General features: G+C 57.6%; 1 protein-coding gene across 3 annotated transcripts; it reads right to left on the bottom strand.

Annotated features, from left to right (window-relative positions):
* Positions 1-225: 225 nt before the first annotated feature.
* Positions 226-8,844, bottom strand: SNAI3 (snail family transcriptional repressor 3). Of its 3 annotated transcripts, none has more exons than XM_010355561.2 (4): positions 8,688-8,844; positions 3,280-3,900; positions 951-1,152; positions 226-832 (listed from the first exon to the last, which is right to left on the bottom strand). In XM_010355561.2, exons 1-3 carry the CDS (start codon positions 8,761-8,763, stop codon positions 971-973), a joined length of 879 nt encoding a protein of 292 aa, XP_010353863.1. In that variant the 5' UTR covers positions 8,764-8,844; the 3' UTR covers positions 226-832; positions 951-970. The 3 variants fall into 3 exon arrangements, with proteins under 3 accessions (XP_010353863.1, XP_030781027.1, XP_010353862.1); XM_030925167.1 differs by having other exon boundaries at positions 968-1,152; XM_010355560.2 differs by having other exon boundaries at positions 226-1,152.
* Positions 8,845-16,019: the final 7,175 nt, after the last annotated feature.

The following is a 16,019-nucleotide window of genomic DNA, read 5'->3' as shown; positions in this document are numbered from 1 at the left end:
TGCCCACGACAGCACTCCTGCTCACCCAATGGCAGCATCCCCACCTCTCAGAAGAGTTTTTCACAGTGGCAGGCCCTGACCCAGAGTCTCCTGCCTACTTGGTGGCTGAAGGCCCCAGGTGGTCCCCGAATTCTGCTGTCTCAGAGAGTTTCTCAGAGTCCCACCTCCTCCACAGAACCAGGGGATTGGCCAAGACTCAAAGCTTCGAAGAATGGAACATGCAGGTGTGCAGAGACCGTTTATTACCCCATGGCTGTTCTTGCCTGGGAAGTTGAGTGCCCTGAGATCCCAGCCGCTTGAGGCTCTGAACAGGACAAATCCCAGAGGCGCCCCGTCTCATCCCAACGCATCCGAACCACCAATTGTGGGCTCCCCCAGTCCTGCCCCATCTTCTGGAGAGTCTGGTGAGGGGGAGGGCATGTGTACATGTTTGTGCACATGCGCATAGATGTGTGACACGGGACAGCTTGTCCCAGACCCCAAACCAAAGGCTGGCAGGGGCCAGCTGAGAGGTAGTTGTGCCTACTGAGGAAGGACCATACGGCCGTGCTCACTGTAAGTGCGAACTGTTCATTTCTGCTGCAAGGGAACGAGGCATCCTTGCAAGTCATCTGGCAGCAGTGCTGGCCCATGCTGGTGACCACCTCCCCAAGGCTCTGACTCCTGGAAGGGCAGACCCAGAGACCTGACCACATTGAAATGGAACCATGGCTCTTGTTCTGATGAAAGTCTTCGCTGGGAGAGGAGTCTCCTCTGAGTGGGCTCCGTGAGGTGGGAGGCCTGGGTGAGTGTCCTCTGCCCCGGTGGCCCCGCTGGATGTCTTTGGTTCTGACTGGACACAGATATGGAGGATGCACCAAGTGTGAAGCCAGGCCCTGCCCTCCCAGACTCCCAGCTCCTCTGGCGGTAGGAGGGACACCAGCTCTCAGGGCGAGGACCATCCCTCCTACCTGCACCGACTACGTGCCTCTCAGGGGCCTGGGCAGCAGCCAGACTCCTCGTGCCGCGCCAGGAGGGACATGCGGGAGAAGGTCTTGGCACAGCGCTGGCACTGGTACTTCTTGGTGTCCGAGTGCGTTTGCAGATGGGCCCGAAGGTTGGAGCGGTCGGCAAAGGCCCTGCTGCAGTGCGAGCAGGCATAGGGTTTCTCCCCTGGGGGAGGAAGAAGGGGGCCGGTGACACCATGGAAGGTGGCCTGAAGGCTAAAACACCCACTGTGACCATCAGTGGATACTCCCATCCCTTCCCTACAAATGCTCACAGCCTGAGCACTCAGGGTTGAGCTGTGTGGGGACGGGGTGGCACGTCACACCTGGGTGAGACACACCTGAAGACCCTCTGAGAAGCACAGGCGGCCACAGGCTTTAGATCTCCTAATGTTGCTGCAATAGCCCTCCCGGGGGCCTCAGCCACTGGAAGAGGACGGGGGAAGCACTGGGGGCCTCTGGCAGCTGTTCCTGGCCACTGACAGGCAAGTGGGGAGGGTCTGGCCAGCTCCAGCAGAATCCAGAGCAGGGGTAGAGCTGGGGACTTCGAGGAGGCAGCATTTAGGAGCCACCTCCCATCAGGACAACATGGGGTCTGGACAAAGTCCTGTTTGAACCTTGGCCCAACACCTGTAAAGGGAAGGGCGACTGGGAATCGTGTCCATTCCTGTAGCCCCATAGAGTCCTGAGAGACCCCAGCCTGCAGCCCCTGAAGGGCCCAGAGCACCTGCATTCCTGCTGGAGGGACACCAGGCATGCTCCTAGCCAGGCCAGCCTCCTGCAGGGCCTCCCCACACTCCTCACTCCCAGGCTGAGGGCACCAAACCCCAGGGCCCTTTGGCCTGGAAAGGGGGTGTGGGGGGTCTCCTCATCAAAGGGTTGAGAAAAACCGGAAAGGATTTCCTGGAGACCTGGAAAAGGCCTTCCCTCTGTCCTGCATCCAGGTGTGACTCAGAAGGTCCCAGTCACGAGTCATGATTTAGGGGGTAGGGAACCTCCAGTTAGAAAAAGTGTGAACTAGCTGGGCACAGTGGTTCATACCTATAATCCCAGCACTTTGGGAGGCCAAGGTGAGAACACAGATTGAGCCCAGAAGTTCAAGACCAGCCTGGGCAACATAGCGAGACCCCCGTTTCTACAAATAATTTAAAAATTGGTTGGGCATGGTGATGCATGTCTATGGTCCCAGCTACTCAGGAGGCTGAGGCATGAGAATCACTTGAACCCAGGCAGTCAAAGCTGCAGTGAGCTGCGATCAAACCACTGCACTCCAGCCTGAGCAAAAGAGTGAGACCCTGCCTCAGACCAAAATAAAAACAAAAGTGTGAACCTCTGGGCCTGATGTGGAGACTGAAGCTTATTCCTGGGGCCCTTTCTTCCTTTCTGTTTTTATTCTTTGCATGCTGAGGTTGACAGAAAGCCTGGGCAGAGGCTGCCGGCTGGCTCTTGGAAAGAGCAGGCCACTTTTGTATTTTAATGGCATTATTTTTTTGATTTTTTTTTTTTTTTTTTTTTTTTTTTTGAGACAGAGTCTCGCTCTGTCACCAGGCTGGAGTGTAGTGGCACCATCTTGGCTCAATGCAACCTCCACCTCCTGGGTTCAAGTGATTCCCCTGCCTCAGCCTCCCGAATAGCTGGGATTACAGGTGTGCAGTGCCACGCCCGGCTAATTTTTGTATTTTTAGTAGAGACAGGGTTTCACTATGTTGGCAGGCTGGTCTCGAACTCATGACCTCAGGTGATCCACCCACCTCAGCCTCCTAAAATGCTGGGATTATAGGTGTGAGCCACCATGCCTGGCCGGTTTTTTGTTTTGTTTTGTTTTGAGTTGAGTTGGGGTCTTGCTCTGTTGCTCAGGCTGGAGTACAGTGGCATGACCACAGCTCACTGCAGCCTCAACCTCCTGGGCTCAAGTGATCCTCCTGCCTCAGCCTCCTAAGTAGCTGGGCCTACCAGCAGGTGCCACCACACTCAGCTAAGTTTCTATTTTTAGTAGAAACTGGAGTCTTGCTGTGTTGGCCAGGCTGGTCCTGAACCCCTGACCTGAAGTGATCCTCCCGCCTCAATCTCCCAAAGTGCTGGGATTACAGGCGTGGCTCCTACAATGGCCCCTACTGACACCTGGACTTTGGACTTTTGGCCTCTAGTCTGTGGTCTGTGGGACTCTGTACAGATAAGTCAGGAGGCAGAAGCTGAATTGTTTATAAAATCACCCCTCCTCCTTTTCTAACTCCCACAGCCCTCCCTCTTTCCCCAGCCCAGACCATCCTTGCAGACCTTCACCCTGTCCTACCTGTGTGGGTGCGGACGTGGCCCTGCAGCAGCCAGGGCCTGGAGAAGGCCTTTCCACAGATCTTACAGGTGCAGGGCAGCGTGTGGGTGCGGATGTGCATCTTGAGGGCGCCCAGGCTGGTGTACTCCTTGTCGCAGTACTTGCAGGTGAAGACGCGCCCCGCCTGCAGGTGGCAGTGCAGCTGCTGGTGCCTGGCCAGCCCGGCCAGGGTGTGGTAGGGTTTGTAGCAGTGGAAGCATTGGAAGCCGCCGGGGGCTTGGGGCGTCTGCTCAGCCCCAAGCAGTTTTTCTGGAGCCCCGTGCCCGTCTGGGCCCAGGATTGGGCACCACTGTGTGGGCAGCACCAGCAGTGGGGACAGGTTGAGGTGGTTCAGGCTGTCTTTGAGGGGTACAGTGGGGGCCCGGCTGGCCCAAGGGTCGACCCGGCTGACTTCCAAGGCGTCCGGCCCAGAGGCCCCCAGAGCTTCCTCGATCCGTGGAAGGAGGGGCAGGGAGATGCAGGCGATGGCTGAGGAGCCATCCCAGGGCTGGGGAAGGTCACCGGGCACAGAAGGGGCCTCCTTGTCTTGGGGGAGGAAGGGCACCACCAGCCCCCCACAGGCAGAGCAGGCACCATTGATTTCTAGAGGGGTGGAGGGGAGAGAATACACAGATGAAGACTGAGTCCCCAGCGCTTTGTGTTTCCAACTCTGATTCGTGGGCCCAATTCCAGCCCATCAGCAGCCTGGCATGGGAGGTGTAGCTGGGAGCCCGCATGCAGACCCAGCTTGCAAGGGAGCTGGCGGTGCTGTGCAGGGAAGTGACAGCATGGCCAGGAGTGGAGTCATGTAGAAGAAGGCCCCGCGGTCTAGAGAGTGAATCTTACTTCCTCTTTAAACACAAAGAAACATCTGACAGGACCGTTCGTGGTCAGGAACATGAAACAGGCCTCGTGGGTAAAGGAGGGCCCTTTACGCCTTGGCTGGGCGGGTCCCTCTGATGAGTGTCCCCCCCGCCGCCCCCGCAGAGGGGTACGAGCCTGGGCCGGCATCCTCCAGGCGCCCACGCAGCACCCAGTAAGTCAGACGCTTGGCAGCAAGGAGCTGGCTGAGTGTAAAATCAGCCCCCTCGTAACTAATCACCCTCCACTCACCCAACAATTACCCCTCGGGCATCTCCTTTTGTGGATAATGAGGCAGTGAGCTCAGAAGCCTCCCTGACCGCTGACCAGTGCCCACTCTGCTGTGCTCTCAAGGCAGCCGAGCCACATGGCTGGGGTGCTCTGGCCCAGGCTTTCAGAATTGCCCCTGGCTGGGCTCCTCCCCAGGACAGTGGTTCCCGAATTTGGGGGCCGGCACACCACACACCACATGGTTGGTCCACTTAAGGGTAGCAGCCCCCAAATAAACAGGTTAGTCTGCAGGCAAGAGTTAAATTCTGTATTTCCCCAAAGCCAAAACCTCCCAACAGCCCTCAATCCCTTTCTTACTCTAGATGTGTTAAAATAGATCTCTGGCTCTGTTTCTACCTCCATGCTGAGGCTTTGGGTAGAGAAAGATGGCCCATAGAATGGGAGAAAATATTTGCAAATCAGACTTTTGGATCAGGAATTGCATCTAGAACACTAGAACATATAAAGGATGTTAGCAAGTCAACAATAAAAAGACAACTAATACAATTTCAATATGGGCAAGGGATTCTTTTTTTTAAGATGGAGTCTCACTCTGTCGCTAGGCTGGGGTGCAGTGGCGCGATCTCTGCTCACTGCAACCTCCGCCTCCTGGGTTCAAGAGATTCTCCTGCATAACTGGGACTACAGGCACCCTCCACCACACCCGGCTAATTTTTTGTATTTTTTAGTAGAGACAGAGTTTCACCGTGTTAGCCAGAGTGGTCGCAATCTCCTGACCTCGTGATCCACCCGCCTCAGCCTCCCAGAGTGCTGGAATTACAGGCATGAGCCACCGCACCTGGCCTTTTTTTTTTTTTTTTTTTTTTTGAGACAGAGTCTTGCTCTGTCACCCAGGCTGGAGTGCAGTGGCATGAATTCGGCTCACTGCAAACTGCAACCTCCACCTCCCAGATCCAAATGATTCTCCTGCCTCAGCCTCCCAAGTAGCTGGGACTACAGGTGTGCACCACCATGCCTGGCTATTTTTTTCCCCAGATGGAGTCTTGCTCTGTCACCCAGGCTGGAGTGCAGTGGCACTATCTTGGCTCATTGCAACCTCTGCCTCCCAGGTTCAAGCAATTTTCCTGCCTCAGCCTCCTGAGTACCTAGGATTACAGGCACGTGCCATCACGCCTGGCTTATTTTTGTATTCTTAGTAGAGACAGGGTTTTACCATGTTGGCCAGGCTGGTCTCGAACTCTTGAACTTGTAGATCTGCCTGCCTCAGCCTCCCAAAGTACTGGGATTACAGGCATGAGCCACTGCGCCTGCCCCACCCCACCTTTTTTTTTTTCTTTTTGAGATGGAGTCTCACTCTCGTCGCCCAGGCTGGAGTGCAGTGGCGCGATCTCAGCTCACTGCAACCTCTGCCTCCTGGGTTCAAACGATTCTCCTGCCTCAGCCTCCTGATAGCTGGGATTACAGGCACCTGCCACCATGCCTAGCTAATTTTTGTATCTTTAGTAGACACGGGTTTTTGCCACATTGGCTAGACTGGTCTCAAACTCCTGGCCTCAAGTGATCTGCCCATCTCAGCCTCCCAAAGTGCTGAGATTACAAGCGTAAGCTACTGCACCTGGCCTGGGCAAGGAATTTGAATAACTGTTTCTCCAAACACAATACACAAATGGCCAATGAACACATGCAAAGATGCTCAATGCCATTAGCCGTCAGGGAAGAGGTGGGGGAGGGAGGCCGGCTCCGGGAGGAGGCTCACCTGAACTGAATGCAGGAGGGGCAGTGCCTTTGCACGGGAAAGAGCCCATTAGTCCTCCTAATTACCCCACCCAGAAGTAAGGGCAGTGACAGGATAAGAGGCAGCGTCCAAGAGAGTTCTGGGGAGACAGCACAGGGGAGCCCCGGGTTTCCCGGCTTTGCTGGGGCCAGTCACCATTTCTTGTCTCCATCTCTAAGACATGGCTACCTTTCTGCCTCCAGGCATTGTCACAGAGCCAGGACCCTGTTTGTGGGCCCAGTGGCTGAGCCCAGAGGCAGGACAGGGCAAGAGACAGTCTCGCCCATCAGGCTGACCATGTGTTTCTGCTGGGATTTTTAAATGCTTTCCCAATACTCTCTGGGTTTTGTTTGCTTTTTTTTTCATTCTGCAGTCCAGATCCTGGGGAGAAGAAACTGTTTTGTTTTGAGACAGAGTCTCACTCTGTCACCCAGGCTGGAGTGCAGGGTGTGATCGCGGCTCACTGCAACCTCCATCTCCCGGGTTCAAGCGATTCTCCTACCTTAGCCTCCCGAGTATCTGGGATTACAGGCACCCGCCAGCACACCTGGGTAACTTCTGTATTTTTAGGAGGGATGGGGTTTCGCCATGTTGGCCAGGCGAGTTTTGAACTCCTGACCTCACGTGATCTGCCTGCCTTGGCCTCCCAAAGTGCTGAGATTGCAGGCTTGAGCCACCACACCCAGTTGAAGAGACTGTTAAGTACCTTGCTGGCTTCAGGGGTTCCCTGGGGAGCCATAGAAGGAGAGATTGAGAGGCCCCAAACCCCAGCACCTCAGGTCTATCCTGGGGTAACATCTTGGCAGAAAGTCGCCCAGGGCTCCCTGGCTGTCAGAAAGCCATGCAGCTGGGGCTACAGTGAGGAGGGAAGCAGGGGCAGGAAGCAGAGAGCACTGTGGGCAACAAGGCTACTCATGACAGTTGGCCGCTGGGCCCAGCACAGCTACCCAGATTTGCACACTCGGATGGACCCTAAACAACACTTTGAAACTTGCAACTATGACCCATGTAAATTCCATTTTCCATCACATCTGTAGTTACATGTGCATCACATACACATAACTGAAGCCAGTGTCCTTCACCATGAGCCAGGCACTCCAACAGTTTCTGCTCTATTTTATTTTACAAAATTGTTGGTGGTGACTCATGGAACTGATTTCTTTTTTTTTTTTTTTTTTTTTTTCTGAGACGGAGTCTGGCTCTGTCGCCCAGGCTGGAGTGCAGTGGCCGGATCTCAGCTCACTGCAAGCTCCACCTCCCGGGTTTACGCCATTCTCCTGCCTCAGCCTTCCAGGTAGCTGGGACTCCAGGCACCCACCACCTCGCCCAGCTAGTTTTTTTTTTTTTTGTATTTTTTAGTAGAGACGGGGTTTCACCATGTTAGCCAGGATGGTCTAGATCTCCTGACCTCGTGATCCGCCCGTCTCAGCCTCCCAAAGTGCTGGGATTACAGGCTTGAGCCACCGCGCCCAGCAGAACTGATTTCAAAATGCACATTTGAAAAGCATGGTCTTAGCTGGCACCTCCTGGTGGCAGCCTGGGCCTCGGGTGTGGGTCCTGGTGGGATCCCCCCCTGCACCCAACTCTGGGTTCTGAGCTGGGATAAAGGCCTCTTGGGGGTGTTGCTGGGGGCCCCTGCCCCAGCAGTGCCCTTCCTGCTCTCTCCCACCGGCCACAGAGCGTGAGTCCTGACCACTGCATCCGCCGGCGCCCCTCAGTGGGTCTTTGTCCCAAGAAGCTGCCAAGCCAGGTGGGGACTGCTCTCACCGCCCGTGTGGCAGGCTGTCCTCTGAAGGACACAGTCCTCTTCTCTCGTGTCCCTAAGCCTAGCAGGCAATGGGAATGAACGGACAGCCCAGTTGCTGGGTACCCATCTCCCCAGGCGAGCCAGTGTGTGGAGGATTGCAGCCCTTTAGCCCAGCCTGCCCAGGCAAGGATGAGCAAGAGGGCTTCTGGGGTGAGGGGAGGTGGGGGAGGGAGGCCGGCTCCGGGAGGAGGCTCACCTGAACTGAATGCAGGAGGGGCAGTGCCTTTGCACCGGAAAGAGCCCATTAGTCCTCCTCCTCCCCATCCCCTGTGCTCACACCCTCAGTCAGCATGCGCTGGGGGTCCCTCAGCCGGGCCACCCCAGACGGCCCTCCCTCCCTCCCACTACCCCGCGACCCCTCCCAAACGTGTGTGCCAGGAAGATGACTGCAGGGTCCCTTCAGCTGGGGCTGCAGTGGCGGGGACAGGCGGCCGCATTGAAGAGGTGAGTTCCAGGGAGACTTCGGGGCTTAGAAAGCTTCTCCAAGTTGGGAGAGAACCCCCCGCCCTGCCGGAGGCGGGGCTCAGTGCCCTGAAGTGGAGGCGCCCGTGGGCCACCTACCTTCCTGCAGCCGCAGCCGCTGCGCAGAGGCGCTGGCTCCTTCTCCTCCCACCTGGGACAGGGGTCCCCCCACCCCCCGCTCCCAGGGGCCTCTCTCTCTCCCCCGACCCGCAGGGTCGAGTCCCGGGAGGGGCTCGGGGATCAGGTAGCCGGTACCTCTCTGCGTCTCCAGCCGCCGGTAGTTGGGGACCCTGTGGCTGGAGTGCGTTTTCACCAGGAAGGAGCGCGGCATGTTCCCCTCCCGGGCGGCAGGGGCGAGCCCGGGTCCCGACTGCTGAGTCCGCGGGCGCTTGCGGGCAGCGCCCGGCCCGGGCAGGTGCGGAAGGGGTCAGGCTCATTAGCATAGCGCGCCGCCTCCGCCAACCAGCGCCCGGCACGAGTGGGGCGGGGCCACGGGGCGGAGCTGAGGGCGGGGCGGGGCCGCGGGCAACACGCCCAGGACAGGTGCGCGGGCGGGCGGGGCGGGGAGCGCGTGGCCACCGGTGTCCTCCCCACGGGACTTCTCTGGCGCGCGCGCCGCCGAGTCACACACCGACCCCTCGGGCCTGGCCGCCCCCTCGCCGTGAATGAAAGGGCAGAGTTCAAAGCTGAGTGGAAACCGAACTGGGCTCCAGTTCACACAGCGTGGAAGCATCGGCCGAGCCTAATCCTCGGAAAACCCTTGCTCCGGGGGATGACGCCCTCTCCACGGCCTCACCTCCCCATCCCTTCTGCAGAAGCACACGGCAGGATTGATGGGCAGAGCCCAGGAAGTCCGAAGCTGACCCCACTGACCAGCTCTAGTGGCGGCCCAGGGTCAGTGCCCTGGAACAGGCCAGGGACCCGTGGCCTGGGGACAGTGGCCCTTTCTGGGTGGGCTGCAGTCTCCGAAGCCTCCCCCGCTGGAGACAGCCCTTTAGGAGTTTGCCCAGTGCCTCCAGAAAGCTCTTTTTTGGGGTGACAGAGGACTTGGCCTGCAATTCTGGAATTCCCAGGGGGTCAGACATGGTTACGGGAAGGTTAGTAAAACTGGCTAATCACATGAATTCTGCAACAGCTGCACGTGTGACCTGGGCAAGCCGTTTCCCTCCTTTGTGGTCCTGTAGAACCCTCCGGGCCATAAAGATCTGGGAGCCGCTGTGTCCACTGTCTGGGTCTCTTTCGATGTGGACATCTCATAACGTTGGGGGCTAGGTGGGGCCATCTCAGGGCTGGCGTGCACATAGGGTGTTCATGGCTGTGCCGCCGGCCTGCCTCCCCAGCAGGGCCTCCCACCTCAGAACTGGGTGCCCTTTGCCCGCTGTGAGCTGGGGGTGGGGAAGGTGGTGGGTGGTGAGTCCATGGACGCTCTGAGGGAGAGACAGCAGGGAGGAAGGCCATGCCACAGCAGCGTCCCATGTCCCACATCCCACATCCAGGATGTGAAAATCTGGGATAGTATCAGACCCGCTTTCCCAATGAAAAAAAACAAGGCTGTGAGGCTGGGCTCAGCAGCTCACGGCTGTAATCCCAGGACTGTGGGAGGCTGAGACGAGAGAGTGCTTGAACCCAGGAGTTTGAGACCAGCCTGACAAACAAGATGAGACCCCGTCTCTACAAAAAAAAAAAAATTGTTTTAATTAGCTAGGCGTGGCAACACCCATCTTCAGTCCCAGCTACTCAGGAGGCTGAGGAGGGAGGATTGCTTGTTGCAGTAGCCTCCAGGAGGTGGAGGCTGCAGTGGGCTATGATCACCCCACCGCACTCCAGTCTGGACAACAGAGCAAGACCCTGTCTCAAAAAATTAAAAAAAAAAAAAAAAAAAAAAAAAAAAAAAAAAAAAAAAAGACCAAGGCCGTAGGAGGTTAGGATGCAGTGGGATTGGGACCCAACCACATTCCAGCTTGTCTGCCACTTGGTAAGGGGGAGTGGAAGGACAGGTGGGGGTGCCCCTGGAAGAAGGTGCCCGCCTCTCCTGCAACCACGGCCTGGCACCACCCTGCCGGGAGTGTGGATTTCAGAGGACACATGCCTGCCTTCTGCTTATTCACCTGTTCCTCGCCTGCAAAGTCTTCTATTTATAGCCTCCCTTCCTTCTCTCTCCCCCTCGCAGACACAGATAACGCGCGCAGACACCTGAGCCAAGCCTCCACCCACAACGTCCCTCCCCACCCACCTACCCATTGTGTGGCCACCGGCCAAGCCCCAGCAAGTTTATTTCCTAATCCCAGCTAGAGCCTTGTGTTATTCAGGGCTGCTGTAGCCCTCCTGTGGAGAATGGCTGATCTCACCCTGGAAACGCCCCAGAGGGCCCACGAGCACCTTTGGGGTAGGGTCCTGGGGCTGCCACAACAACTTGCCCCCCAGGGACACTCCAGGTGGCCGCAGACTCACTCTTCAGCTGCGATACACAGGGCGGTGTCCAGGCTGGACCCAAGAAGGCCCCACAGAGGGAAAAATCAGTGTCGCCTTCCCACATGTGCAGCCTCGGGGCGGGGGTAGGGGCAGGGCAGCCGTCTCCATCCCTTCTGTGTCCTCTGTTCCTCAGTACTGGCAGCTTGGCTCTGGGGGTTGAACTTACGCACCCCTGCGGTGGGAAACCCACGGCCCACAGCCTGCTAGAGCCGCCCCCCCTGAACTGCAGCAGGTGACCCAGGTCCTCGCCCCCTTCCCTGGACGTCTAGGACATCGGGATGATGACTTGTGCTGGGTCCAGCAGCCCGGCCCCTCCCATCTGCCTCCATCAGACACCCAGGAGCGGTTTTCCAGTGAGGAGCCCACCCCAGGAACTGCTGGTCAGGGCAGAAATGGTTACAGTTCCATTTATATTGACATTTCCATCCTTCCTGTGCATGTCTTCCTGCTTTTCTGGTTTTACAGTGAATGTAACCACAGTGCCTGGAGATGTGCACACAGGTATCCATCGAGGGAGACATCTCTGTCACCATTGACTGCTGTTTTGAGACGGAGTCTCACTCCAACCTCCGCCTCCCGGGTTCAAGCAATTCTCCTGCCTCGGCCTCCCAAGCAGCTGGGATTACAGGTGTGCACCACCATGCCCAGCTAATTTTTGTATTTTTAGTAGAGACTGGGTTTCACCATGTTGGTCAGGCTGGTCTTGAACTCCTGATCTCAAGTGATCGGCCCACCTCGGCCTCCCAAAGTGCTGGGATGACAGGCGGGAGCCACTGCTCGTTTTTTACTGATAGGGCTTCATGACCCAAACCTTGGAAACCCTGACTCCAAGTTAGAACATGGTCTCTGAGAGCTAGACCAGGAGGGGCTCAGCCCTTGCTACCTGCACAATGCCCGCCTGGGGTCAGGTGCATGCTGGGGGTTTAGCAGGGCTTGTTGAACTGGATGGAAGAGAAGCAGGAGCTTGCAGACAGCGTGGCCTTTCTAGAGGCCCTGCCCCATGCTCTGGGGGCACGTAGGGCCTGTCTGTCTCGAGTGGAGGCACTCGGGTGAAGACCCAGGCCCCCAAAGGACAGCCTGGCAGCTGGGCCTTGGTTGTCCTCAGACTCAGAGAGATGGCCCCTCCTGTAGGAGCAGAGGCAGTTCATTGAGGCAGACATCCTGACTCGGGACAATCCCATGCGGCCCAAGGTCATGGGCCCATGGAAACGTGAACCCAATGCTTGAAATCTCAACATCAGCCAGACTAGGCGCCACGTGTGCTTGGTCACCCTCTGTGAAGGGGAACTCACTACTGTTTATGGCTGCTCACACCAGCAGCTGAGAAGGGAGGGTGGTTCCTTTTTTTTTTTTTTTTTTTTTTTGAGACGGAGTCTCACTCTGTCGCCCAGGCTGGAGTGCAGTGGCATGATCTCGGTTCACTGCAACCTCCACCTCCTGGGTTCAAGCAATTTTCCTGCCACAGCCTCCCAAGTAGCTGGGATTACAGGCATGTGCCAACATGCCTGGCTAATTTTTGTATTTTTAATAGAGACGCGGTTTCACCATGTTGACCAGGCTGGTCTCCAACTCCTGACTTCAGGTGATCCACCCGCCTCAGCCTCCCAAAGTGCTGGGATTACATAAGCCACCGCACCTGGCCAGGAAGGGTGGTTCTTAAGCTGGGGTTCAATAGACACATCCTGTGTGATATGGGGGTCCTGAGAGGCAGACATGGTTGTTTTCAGAGCCCCCAGCGAAACTGCCTTCCAGTGCCAGTGCCAGGTGGCTGGCAGGCAGCCCTGTGCTCTTGGGAGATGAAGGGGATGGACATGGTATTTGCCTTGTGCCTTTCCTGGGATATGTCTTTTGCCTGGCACATGGCCTGATGCCTAGTTGTCTGACCTGCAACCAGAAGTCCCTCCAGGAAACTTGCTTACACTGGCAGACGTCCCATGGCTCCTGTCTGATTTACGTCCAGGTTATGCCTGCCTGACCATCGCTCTGGTGCTGGGGCCTGTCCTGTGTCCCCTGCATCCCCAAGAAAACCCAGCCTGGGCAGCCCCTGGTTCTTCCTTGTGGAAGGTGCAAATTCAGTCCCCACCATGATAGGAAACACATTCAAAGACTTACTACTCACAAATCCTGGGCAGGGAGGGCGCCAGGAGTGGGGAGGGCCATCCTCCACCCCCAGATCCCATGAGGCAGAAGTGAAGGGTCAGGCAGAGGGAAGAGAGAGCATGTGGTAACGAGCCATACACACAGGGAATGGGGAGTGGTCAGTGCAGTTCACAGTCAAATGCCAGAATGGTCTGATTAAAGGAAGTGCAGGGAGCACGGGGAGCCCAGGCTCCTGGGTGGAGAGATGCCCCTAAGTCCCCATCTCTGGCCACTGGCATGGGCGGTTGAGCGTGGTGTCCTCCTGGTGCCCAGGCTGCAGGCTTGGCTGTGCTGCCTGTTAGAACAGTCCTTACTCACACCACCTATAAGACACATGAGACTGCACAAAGCCTCAGCACAGGCCGGGGAGTGACACAGGCCAGGGGGTGACCAGTGCTGAGAGGCCCTTGGGCATGGGGCAGATGAGGTGAGAATTGAGCCATCAAGCAGCGAAGCAGCGTGCATGTGAGTCTGCAGGCCGCAGGTGTGTTCATGCGTGTGTCTGTGGGCGTATGTGTGTGGGAAGTCGCAGTAGCTGCTCTGAGGTGACATGGAGGCTGGGCACCAGCGGGTAAGTCCCGAGCACCAGGAGAGGGATCTGTGGGGTCCCCAGCATGGTCCTGCAGAGTTGGATACCTGAGCTCGGTTCCAGCTCAGCCGCCCGCTCTCTGCCAGGGTCCTTTGAGCTTCCCACCTGCCGTGGGAGGGAGCTGACACCTTTCTGGCAGCAGGTGGTGGGGAGGCTGTGGGGCCACATTCTGCAGCTGGGGGAAGGAGGAACTCAGGGCGCTGAGTGTGTTCTCTCATCGAGCCACAAAGGGAACATCGCCTGCCAGGCAAGGGGCTGGGGCCGCATCACGCCTGGGACCCGGATGAGCACTGTTCAGGGCTCCTGCGAACAGGGGTGTGCCTGGGGCAGGGGCACCTGGGTGGGAGACATGGGAGAGGCGGCCCCTGGGGGAGAGGGCCTTGGCATCCCTTCCAGATGCAGGCCAGCAGCGGGTTCGACAGGCGTGAAGGTGCTTTCTCTGTGGCCCGCACCCTGGGTTACCACATCAGCAGGGTCCTTGGAGCCCCAGTGCCTCCAGAAATGCCAGGGGCAGTATCGACAGTGCACTGACGGATGGCACCATGGATTGAACTGTGCCCCCTAAAAGATGATGGGGTCCCCCCACCTCTGGGCATGGGGCCTTATTGAAAATAGAGTCTTCGGCCGGGCGCGGTGGCTCAAGCCTGTAATCCCAGCACTTTGGGAGGCCGAGACGGGCGGATCACGAGGTCAGGAGATCGAGACCATCCTGGCTAACACGGTGAAACCCCATCTCTACTAAAAAAAATACAAAAAACTAGCCGGGTGAGGTGGCGGCGCCTGTAGTCCCAGCTACTTGGGAGGCTGAGGCAGGAGAATGGCGTAAACCCGGGAGGCGGAGCTTGCAGTGAGCGGAGATCCGGCCACTGCACTCCAGCCTGGGTGACAGAGCGAAGACTCCGTCTCAAAAGAAAATAGAGTCTTCACAGGTGCCATCAAGTCAAGGTCAGGCCATTAGGGTGGGCCCTAATCCAAGGACTGGTGCAGGGGGGAGGGTGGCGTGCGGGTGCAGAGGAGTTGTGTGTTGACCACAGGAGCGATGCCCCTGCCAGCCAAGAAGCACCAGGCTGCTGCGGCCGCCCCTGGCCCCCGCCCCCGCCCCACGGCACAGCCTGTCCACACCTAGGTGCTGGATTTCCTCCTGAGCTGGAGACACTCCGACTCCTGTTGTGTTTGGCACCCCAGGTTGTGGCCCCTTGATGCAGCAGCCCAGGAGACCCACAGTCCGGACCGGGACAAGGCCTCAGGCCCTGGCTCGCCCCTGATTCGAGGGACTTGTGGGAATAGGCCACTGCTGTCCATGCCGACCACACCCCAGTCCCTGCATACCCAGAGCAGGTGCACTGAGGGTTCCGAGAAAAGCACTGCGTGGGTGCCACTCCCATTATCCGGGGCTGGCGCCACAGCCGCTCCTCTCCAGAGGCTCTGGGAAGCTCACATGGCAGACTCTGCAGGGGTTGCACTGGCTCCGGGTTCAGCCTCCCACCCTCTGCTAGAAGAGCCCAAACCGTGGCCAAGACCAGGACTGCACATCAGAGGAGCCGGGTCGGCTTCCAGCCAGGCTTCTACCCACCGAGGCCTGAGTTCTGAGTGGGTGCCATGCGGAGTCTCCCCTTGCCCTGCAAAAATGTATCTCCGGTGGGGTACAGTGGCTCACGCCTGTAATCCCAGCACTTTGGGAGGCCGAGCCAGGTGGATCGCTTGAGGTCAGGCGTTCAAGACCAGCCTGGCCAACGTGGTGGAACCCCTTCTCTATTCAAGATACAAAAATTAGTCAGGCGTGATGGCGTGTGCCTGTAATCCCAGCTGCTCGAGAGGCTGAGGCAGGGGAATTGCTTGAACCTGGGAGACTCCTTCTCCGAAGTCTCTGTACTCCCGCCCAAAGCGCACTGTTAGAGACGCATTCCTTAGGCTATTTTTGTTAAAGTGCCTTTGACCTTGTGATGCCTTCTGAGTGAATTTAGGCCTCTTTTTCCTACAGTGAGTTGAGAGAGCAGCGAATCCTGGGGATGTGGTTATAGAAGGAAGGGCGGCGGAGGCAGCAATACCGGAGACGGCTTTTTCAGGCCACCGCTCGATGGGGCCGGGTCCTCCCAGCTGTTTCGGATTGGGGGAGGCTGACTGTAGCTGAGGGCGTCCTCTCTCCCCACCTTCTTCCTCCCTGCATCACATCCTAGGCAGAGGGTTAGGGGTCTCCCATGGAGGCCTCTGGGGTTTTCCTCGTGGGCTGCCAAGTAGGTTCCCCGGGCTGGGCCACACGGTGGAATATCAGCCCGGTTTGTCTCTTGTTAGCAGGGGAGTTGGGGCAGGTTTCCTGAATAGCTCTTTTCATCTATGAAACAGGAGCAGAGGCTTCTGCCTCCTTCCCTAGGGCCTCAGGAGCCTAA

Source organism: Rhinopithecus roxellana, chromosome 20 (genome assembly GCF_007565055.1).
Source record: "Rhinopithecus roxellana isolate Shanxi Qingling chromosome 20, ASM756505v1, whole genome shotgun sequence".
Lineage (NCBI taxonomy): Eukaryota > Metazoa > Chordata > Mammalia > Primates > Cercopithecidae > Rhinopithecus > Rhinopithecus roxellana.
Note: the sequence above shows the minus strand (reverse complement) of the source record. Positions and strands in the feature narration are given on the sequence as shown.

What these genes read in the sequence shown, in the direction of transcription:
- SNAI3 (XM_010355560.2), bottom strand. Translation starts at nt 8,763, where the DNA reads ATGCCGCGCTCCTTCCTGGTGAAAACGCACTCCAGCCACAGGGTCCCC. An exon ending in GCGGCTGGAGACGCAGAGAG is followed by an intron (nt 3,901 to 8,687) that starts GTACCGGCTACC and finishes CCACCCCTCTAG; the next exon opens with AAATCAATGGTGCCTGCTCT. An exon ending in CCACGTCCGCACCCACACAG is followed by an intron (nt 1,153 to 3,279) that starts GTAGGACAGGGT and finishes TTCCTCCCCCAG; the next exon opens with GGGAGAAACCCTATGCCTGC.